This window comes from Lipotes vexillifer, unplaced genomic scaffold (genome assembly GCF_000442215.2).
Source record: "Lipotes vexillifer unplaced genomic scaffold, Lipotes_vexillifer_v1.1 scaffold699, whole genome shotgun sequence".
Taxonomy (NCBI): Eukaryota; Metazoa; Chordata; class Mammalia; order Artiodactyla; family Lipotidae; genus Lipotes; species Lipotes vexillifer.
Genome location: NW_006788818.1, coordinates 176,201 through 186,072, shown reverse-complemented (window position 1 = coordinate 186,072; position 9,872 = coordinate 176,201). Strand labels below are relative to the sequence as shown.

General features: G+C 43.8%; 1 protein-coding gene across 1 annotated transcript in view; it reads right to left on the bottom strand.

Annotated features, from left to right (window-relative positions):
• The window catches only part of PHACTR4 (phosphatase and actin regulator 4), a 132,593-nt gene extending 126,976 nt beyond the window's left edge, over positions 1 to 5,617 (bottom strand). The window contains exon 1 of the mRNA XM_007461835.1: positions 5,540 to 5,617. Coding sequence (XP_007461897.1) covers positions 5,540 to 5,617 — 78 coding nt within the window. The remainder of the gene's footprint in view (positions 1 to 5,539) is intronic.
• Positions 5,618 to 9,872: the final 4,255 nt, after the last annotated feature.

The following is a 9,872-nucleotide window of genomic DNA, read 5'->3' as shown; positions in this document are numbered from 1 at the left end:
ATCCCACATGCCGCGGAGCGGCTGGGCCCGTGAGCCATGGCCGCTGAGCCTGCGCGTCCGGAACCTGTGCTCCACAATGGGAGGGCCACGGCAGTGAGAGGCCCGCGTACCGCCAAAAACAAAAACAAAAACAAAAAGACTGAAAATAGAACTACCATATGACCCAGCAATCCCACTACTGGGCATATACCCTAAGAAAACCATAATTCAAAAAGACACATGCTGTGGACATAAAATAAAAAAAACAAAACAAAAAAACAAAACAAAAAGACACATGCACCCCAATGTTCACTGCAGCACTGTTTACATTAGCCAGGTCACGGAAGCAACCTAAATGCCCATCAACAGCGAATGGATAAAGAAGATGTAGTACATTATATACAATGGAATATTACTCAGCCATAAAAAGGAACGATATTGGGTCATTTGTTGAGACGTGGATGGATCTAGAGACTGTCATACAGACTGAAGTAAGTCAGAAAGCGAAAAACAAATATTGTATATTAACGCATATATTAATGTGGAACCTAGAAAAATAGTAGAGATGAACCGATTTGCAGGGCAGAAATTGAGACACAGATGCAGAGAACAAACGTATGGACACCAAGGGGGGAAAGCGGCGGGGTGGTGGTGGTGGTGGTATGATGAATTGGGAGATTGGGACTGACATGTATACACTGATGTGTATAAAATGGATGACTAATAAGAACCTGCTGTATAAAAAAATAAATAAAATTAAATTAAAAAATTAAAAAAAACAAACGTTTTTTCCCACACCTCAAAATTAATTTTTCAAAAAAAAAAGAAAAAAGAATGGGAGAAACAGAAGTTGAGAAATTAATATTTGCTCCACCTATGGAGAAACAATTTTCTAATGATGGAAGAAATTACAAAGGAACCAGTGAAGAGCTATGGCATGAAATATTTAGATTTCTGTACAAAACAAAACAAAAATAAAAATGAATATCTCATGGACTTCCCTGGTGGCACAGTGGTTGAGAATCCACTTGCCAATGCAGGGGACATGGGTTTGAGCCGTGGTCCGGGAAGATTCCACATGCCAAGGAGCAACTAAGCCCATGTGCCACAACTACTGAGCCTGGGCTCTAGAGCCCGTGAGTCACAACTACTGAGCCCAAGTGCCACATCTACTGAAGCCCGTGTGCCTAGAGCCTGTGCATCGCAACAAGAGAAGCCACCACAATGAGAAGCCTGTGCACCGCAACAAAGAGTAGCCCCCGCTCGCCGCAAACTAGAGAAAGCCTGTGTACAGCAATGAACACCCAACGCAGCCCAAAATAAATAAATAAATTAATTTTAAAAAAAAACAGTCAACAAGGACCTACTGTATAGCACAGGGAACTATACTCAATATTATGTAATAACTTATAAGGTAAAAGAATCTGAAAAAGGATATATATGCTGTACATCTGACATGAGATATTTTAAATCAACTCTATTTTAATAAAAAAAAGATTTTTTAAAGAAGTAAAATAAAGGAGTTCCCTGCTGGCCTGTGGTTAGGATTCCGGGCTTTCACTTCTGTGGCCCAGGTTCAACCCCTGGTCGGGGAACTCCCACAAGCTGTGCCGCAAGCGGTGCAGTGTGGCCAAAATAAATAAATAAATAAATGAAATGAAATGAAAAAAATAAATAAAATATTTTAAAAATCAAGCACTATGTAAATGTTCATACCCGCTGATCCAGTAATTTCATTTTTTTAAATTTATTTTTTATTGACGTGTAACTGAATTACAGCATTGTGTTAATTACTGCTGTACAGAAAAGTGACTCAGTTATACATATATATACATTCTTTTTCATATCCTTTTCCATTATGGCTTATCACAGGATATTGAATATGGCAGTAATTTCATTAAAAAGAAAAGTTACATGTACAGAGACCTATGTGGAAATATTATTCACAATGGTTAAATAAATTGAAGCCAACAATATAGGAATCCTTAGTTCAGTTGTTCTTTAATTTTTTTTTTTTTATTTGGCTGCGCTGTGTGGCTTGCCAGATCTTAGTTCCTGGACCAGGGATTGAACCTGGGCCTACTGCAGTGAAAGCACCAAGTCCTGACCACTGGACCGCCAGGGAATTTCCCTTAGTTCAGTTTATTTTCATAAACAGGCACTGTTTAGTGGGGAGAATAAAGAGGTAAATAAGCTACAGAGGGAAAAGTGCCCTGCAAAGACATGGACAAAGTGCTCTGGGATCACTCAAGGTAAGGATGAATCATTAACCTTTTAAGCCAGTTTTTGACACTGTATTTCCAACCTAAGTGCAAAGAAGAGAACAGGTAGCTGGGTAGATAGAATCAAGTACATTGGTTATCTGCTAGATATCTGCAGGGTCAAGGTGGGCTAAGACAGCTCTCTATAAGAGATTTTGTTGAGTTCCATCAGAATTAGCCATCCACAAAGGAAACAAACAAATGAAGCAATGTACTTAAGTTCTGTGAGATAATCATAAAATTGTTACCTACCCTTAAATAAAATACAGTCAACAACTATTTTAAAAATACTCCTGGAAATTTGGCTAACAAGTTCACATTTGAGAGAATAAATACAGAGAATCTTTAACAATGGAGGGTTTTTTTTTTCTTTTTTTTTTTGCGGTATGCGAGCTTCTCACTGTTGTGGCCTCTCCCGTTGCGGAGCACAGGCTCTGGACGCGCAGGCTCAGCGGCCATGGCTCACAGGCCCAGCCGCTCCGCGGCACGTGGGATCTTCCCGGACCAGGGCACGAACCCATGTCCCCTGCATCGGCAGGTGGACTCTCAACCACCGCGCCACCAGGGAAGCCCTAAGTCACAGATTTGATTCAAGATTTGATTTTAATGTGTACCTGAAAAAACATCCAGCAACATCATATACTACAAACAATTTCTAAATTCAGTGCACTGATAGTACACACCCTGAGAGGTTTCCCTTACCACTCAGTACCCTGGAAGTGAAGGATGCACTTTAAACCAGTTCTCACTCCCTTGTACAGCACTGATCACAGTACTAATCCCTTTTTCTTTGCCAGTTATAATCATATCTTTTCTCATATTTACTAAACACTATACAGTTTACAAAGACTTCTCATATACATTATCCCATCTGACATTTTTGAAGAAATAGTTACTAACTCTGTTTTATAAATGACGAAACTTAAAGTTCAAGGAGGTCAGCTGACTTGGATAGTCATAGCTAAGAAGTGATGGAGCTGGAACCAGAACGCAGGTTTTCAGACTCCAAAGGTAGTAAATACATTGTATTGAGTAACTATGTCAGAACTTTCAGATTGTCAAAACAAACACCTGGTGCTTTAAACACAGTAGAGAAGTTCAACTGAAAACCAAGCTTGAATCTGAAAGCTGTATGGTTTCAATCATCTCTTCCCTAAAAATCAGTCACTAAACACACTTCCTCTCCTAAACTCCTCGGAATACCATAAAAATCCTAGAATTTGAGAAATCAACCAAACCAGACCCTTTTAGAGATGAGAAAACTGAAGCATAAGACTTGTGACTTGCTCCAAGCCTCCCATTACAACATAGTTTGTCTTTTTCTAAGGCCCACATCAACAGTACTGTATTCAAGAAATGTCTGAGAATGGAGGAGACAGAATGGATGGCCAGCTGGCTAATTTGTCTGACCTTGGTGGGGCCCTAACTGAGGTTCAGCCGCCCTTTTGCTCATCTCTGGTGGGCTCCCTTACATTTTCCATGACTGCTATTCCAAACTTTTAACACTCTCTGAAGTCCTCTAACCCACTCTATTCTTTGATCATTCTGCAGATAACTTAACTCATTCATTCAGAAAGAAAGATTTTTTTTTTTTTTTTTTTCGGTATGCGGGCCTCCCACTATTGTGGCCTCTCCTGTTGCGGAGCACAGGCTCCGGATGCGCAGGCTCAGCGGCCATGGCTCACGGGCCCAGCCACTCCGCGGCATGTGGGATCTTCCCGGACCAGGGCACGAACCCGTGTCCCCTGCATCAGCAGGTGGACTCTCAACCACTGCTCCACTAGGGAAGCCCAGAAAGAAAGATTTTAAACAAAGAAGTCATCAGGCATTAACAGACCCTACAAGGCAGAAATAATTATTCTAAACTTTGAAGTCAAAATATATCTGGGTTCCAGATCTCTTCAATTACTTAAAGGTGCCTTTGGGAAATTTAATCTCTCTAAGCCATACCTCCTTCAGCTGTCAAATGGGAATGCCCACCCAATCTACAGAATTTTTGTAAAATTAAATGAAATAGCACATAGAAAAGTACCTAGATCAGTGTCTGGGTACAAAATAGGCTGTTGGTAACTTACTCCAATTTCAATGTCCACCTCCTTCACTTCAAATATATCTTCTCCCATCCTTTCTTCATGTTTCATTTTCAAGGCTCACCTCTCTATGAGCTTTGATTTTATTTCCTCCCAATGTTTCTCTATTATCTTCCTTTTCTTTTGCGCAGATCTTCAATATCTGGCTCTCTGCTGGCTCCTTTTCCTTTACCTTCAAACATGTCAAATCTCTCCCATTCTTTAAAATCAAAACAAAATTTAAAAAAGGCCCTCAATCCTGCCTCCTATTTAGCACTTACTCTAAATATGCTCTTAAACCCTCTAAGATAGCAAGCAATTACCTCAAAACAGATCAGCTTATGTCAATTTCCTGCTTAAAAACTTTTGATGGTTTAGCAATTCCTTAATCATAAAGCCTGAAGTCTTCTTTTGGCCGTGCCACCACACAGCTTGCGGGATCTTAGTTCCCCGACAAGGGACTGAACCCAGGCCACAGCAGTGAAAGTGCCGACTGCTTACCACTGGACCACCAGGGAATTCCCATAGCTTGAAGTCTTTAACAAGCATTTTGAATCCTTCTCAGCACCCAGCCATCGATCTTTCCTTTCACCGGCCATTGCACTTTTCAACTTTTCAGCCCCACTGGTCCAGAGATCCCTAAGTATTCCATAACTTTCTAGAATGATATGTATATGTTTCCTTTCTTAAAAAATATTTAATTATGTATTTATTTATTTGGCTACACCGGTCTTAGTTGTGGATGTGAGATCTTTTAGTTGCGGCATGTGGGATCTTTAGTTGCAGCATGCAGGCTTATAGTTGTGGCATGTAGGATCTAGTTCCCTGACCAGGGATCAAACCCGGGCCCCATGCATTGGGAGTGCGGAGTCTTAACCACTGGACCACCAGGGAAGTCCCAGCATATGTCTCCTTATATGCAGTTTTCTGGGGTGAAAATCTATTGCTATTCTCAAATTTTCTAGAGCGGGTACCTGAACCAAAAAATGTAAAAACCCACTGCAATATCCTCTAGCCACACCAGACACACACCTTATACTTCAGCATCTCCATTCCTATGCTCAAACTGCCCCCTCTGGCTGGAATAACCTTAATAGTAACTGTTCGTATTAATCCCTCAAGAACAAGCTCCAAAATCACTTCCTCTGTAATGCCTTCCTTCACTGTCTACCAAAACAGAATCATTCAGTCCCTTACCTATAGTATAACACACCCCTATTTAATACTCACCAGACTCCTAGGTGTTGTAATGTTGTAAGCTTTATGGCGGGAGCTATATACCTTCACATCTTTGTACCGCCAGAACATAACCCAGGTCCTAGCACATGATGGGCAAAACAAAAAAATGTGCTGAACAATTTTGGCACTCAACTGCTCCTGCCCACTTCTGTTACTCATTCACTCATTCACCAAACATTTATAAAGTTCCAATGAAATACCTGGAACTGTGTGCCAAGCAGTAAGGATGTAGACTAGGGCATGGTCCCTGACATTAAGGCAGTTAACTGTGACAATATAGAATAATAATGGTCTTATTTGATAAGTGCTATTTAAAAAGGTCTACATGAAGGGCTATGATAGCCCATATGAAGATGTGACTAACACTCACAGAAGGTTTAACAATGGGACATCAGACTCTCTCAGAACAGAGAATGCAACTATTCTCTTTGTCCTTTTTTTAAAATTAATTATTTGGTTTCTTTTTTGGCTGTGTTAGGTCTTCGTTGCTGTGCGCGGGCTTTCTCTAGTAGCGGCGAGCAGGGGCCACTCTTCTCTGCAGTGCGTAGACCCTTCATTGTTGTGGCTTCTCTTGTTGCAGAGCACGGGCTCTAGGCCTGCAGGCTTCAGTAATTGTGGCACGCAGGCTCAGTAGTTGTGGCTTGCGGGCTCTAGAGCACAGGCTCAGTAGTTGTGGCGCACGGGCCTAGTTGCTCCGCAGCATGTGGGATCTTCCAGGGCCAGGGCTCAAACCCATGTCCCCTGCATTGGCAGGCGGATGCTTAACCACTGCGCCACCAGGGAAGCCTTGTCTTTCTTTATAAACAACCTTTCCCCAATGTTCCTTTTCCTTTTCTAATAGCAGTAACAATAACTTACCACAGGAATGTGAAGGGTACAATGCAACCAAATTTTTATCCTACTCAATTCTGGAAACAATTCCACAAGCTAGGTAGAGCAGGAATCATTACACCCATGTTAAAGATGAGAAAACTAAAGTTCAAAGAGCTTACTGATCAAAATTGCACAGTAAATAAGAGGGGATTTATTTAGTACTTATTTACAGTCTTACTCCTCCCTTTCAAACCTAATCAGTTTGTAAGCCCCAGAAAAAAAGACTTGTTCTCACTGCTTTGTCCTCAGGGACTACAAAGGTGCTTAAAACACAACAGGTGGGGTTTGCCTGGTGGCTCAGTGGTTAAGAATCCACCTGCCAATGCAGGGGACACGGGTCCGAGCCCTGGTCTGGGAAGATCCCACATGCCGCAGAGCTACTAAGCCCGTGTGCCACAACTACTGAGCCTGCGGTCTAGGGCCCGCGAGCTACAGCTACTGAAGCCTGCGTGCCTAGAGCCTGTGCTCTGCAACAAGAGAAGCCACTGCAATGAGTAGCCTGTGCATGGCAACGAAGAGTAGCCCCCGCTCAACACAACTAGAAAAAGCCCCAACGCAGCCATAAACAAATAAATAAATAAAATAACTTGCCTTCTTAAAAAAAAACACACACACAATAGCCTTTCAATAAATATTTGTTGACTGAATTGATTTGAAAATACAGCAGACCAACAGCAAAAAACACAAAGGAAAAAAGCTCCTTCCCATTATGATGGCATAATAAAAGATTTTTTTTTTTTGCGGTACGCGGGCCTCCCACTGCCATGACCCTTCCCGCTGGGGAGCACAGGCTCCGGACGCGCAGGCTCAGCGGTCGTGGCTCACGGGCCCAAACGCTCCGCGGCACGTGGGATCCTCCCGGACCGGGGCACGAACCCGCGTCCCCTGCATCGGCAGGCGGACTCCCAACCACTGCGCCACCAGGGAAGCCCATAATAAAAGATTTAAAACAGGCTTCTACTAGTTAGAAAAGCTATACTAATTGTATTGACTCAATTCCACTGGCATGTAATGCGTTTTACCTAAGAAGAATTTAAGTAAGGGAGGTGAAGTAGGTTTTTATTTCTGATGTCACATTCATGGCATGTATTGACATAAACCCAGGCTTAAACTGCAAGTTTGAAATTGATCAAAAGTTTTTATTAAAAGCAAAAACTAAGAAAGCATTTTCTTGAGTTTTGACTCTCTGGCTAGAAAAATGTCTGAATATCAGCTCCTTCTGTTATTTTCAGCGGCTGACGCTGCCGTATATACGTTCTCCAATATATTTCTTAATATACCTTTAAGCAAAGATTAGTTAAACCCTTTTAGTAAATAAAACTTTCAATAACCATTAGTCAAAACCACAGCCCAATAACTCACCACCCTTCCCCACCTCCAGGGCTCCATAAAATTGCCATTCTGCCTAGGCACAAGGTAATCACAGCGTACCATAAGACAAGGTGATGGAACCAATGTTCAGTATGGCAATTGTTTGTGGTCCTAGAAAGTCCAGTTCCTTATAAATCAGGTGCTCTGACTGAAAATATTTCCATATTTTTCTCCAATATTTAAATTTCAGTGAATCACAAGCTGTTGATAGTGTTATGATAAATAACTGCAATAGGCATGAGGTAATGGATAGAGCCCTGGATTTGGAATACGGTTTACTCTACTATTTCCTATCCAGGTTAACCGTGTGACCCCCGGCAAGTCAGTTAACATTTCAGAGGCTGTCAATTTAACATTTTACATCTGTAAAATGAGAGAACCACCACCTCACAGAACTGCACAGTGAAAATTCAATTATATAACATATATGAACAGTTTTCAAAAATAGCACTGTGGGAATTCCCTGGTGGGCCAGTGGTTAGGACTCCATACTTCCACTGCAGGGGGCACGGGTTCAATTCCTGATCGGGGAACTAAGATCCCTCAAGCCAGGCAGGGAGACCACAAAAAAAAAAAAAAAAAAAAAAAGCACTGTCATCCCTACACAATATTACTAACACAATCAGAGATTCTCAGAGTAAATCACTTGCATTAAGAGATATCAAAGTAATAAAGTACAAAGGGGTTTATTTGCCTACGTGACTAGGGTGGCAATTTTACCTATATAACTTCAATAACCTTCCCTGATTCATGTAAAGGGGTCCTGGTTGTCCTCATCTCAGAGACTTGAAAGACTAACGTATTTTTCAAGAGGAGTATCTGCAATGGCTTTTATTTTAAAAGCTTTACCTTAAGCTGAACCTAGTCTTCCAACGGGACATACACAAAGATACCACTAACAAAATGTGATCAAACCCACAAAATTCACCAGTTGCAGTAAGGATCTACTACCTCTCCTCCCTCAAACTGGCTTGATTCCGATTACTTCTGTAGCTTTCTAGAAGCCACTAGGTTTCTGGTTTCTTTACAAAGCAGAGCCTTCTATTAATGGACATTTGCTTTCAACTCTGCGTTTTCAGCAGAAGTGAAAATGGATTTGAGGGGAATACAGGGCGTTGAACTGGGCGGCTGGATGTACTGTGGTCTTTTTCTGCGTGCAATGGATGAAGAGGCTGCTCGTTGCCCTATAATCACTTTCTCTCCTCCGAGATTCTAGCGGTGTGTGAACTACCATTCTGACCATCCGCACCGGTTCTGATTCCTCGATCACAGCCGCGACCCATACGGACTTCGAAGCAAATCCGATCCCTTCCCGGTTTCCTGGGAAGGGGGGCTCACTTCTTTCCCATAGGCCCATCCCCCCTCCAGAAAAATGCCTGGAGATTAGTGCCCTGAAGCCAACCGGGACTGACGTTTAAGAGTTGGACAATAACCTCGAGGTTTCAATAGAAACCCCGTCCGCCTCGCCTTGGCTCCGAAGCCTCCGATCTGCCCAGCTGGGATGCAGAGGTATGAGGGAAGACAGGTTTGAAAAGTGGACTTTGACTCGATCTGGTTATCGTAACCGGATCCCCTGTCAGGGACCGGCCCCTGTCAGGGACTGGCCCGGCGGGCTCCCCCGAGGAGGCGACTCCACGCCCGGGCACAAAGGGGCGCAAAGCAGCCGAGACAAAAGGGCCCAGCCAAGTCGCGGTGGGCGGAGAGGGCGAGCCTGAGCGAGGCGCGCCGCAGGCGGAGAAGCCAAGGCGGACGGTTGTGGGAGGGCCGAGGAGGAGGCGGCGGCCACCGCCCGCCCCGCCCTGGCTCGAAGCGACCACGGCCCGGCCGTTACCCCGGCCCGGCCGTTACCCCGGCCCGCACCGCCACCCTCTCTCGGAGCTGAAAGCGTGGCCCGAGCCGACCAGGCGCCCGCAGCCCGACTCCGTGCACTTTCCGCTCACTTTCCCTTGCTTGCCGAACTCACCCGGGGCGTCGCCGCCGCCTCCTCAGCCTCCACAGTGGTTTCCCCCGGAAATCCTACCTGGCCTGCCGGCCGCCAGGCTGCAGCCAGAGACTTCGGCCCCCGGGGAGGGGGGGGGGG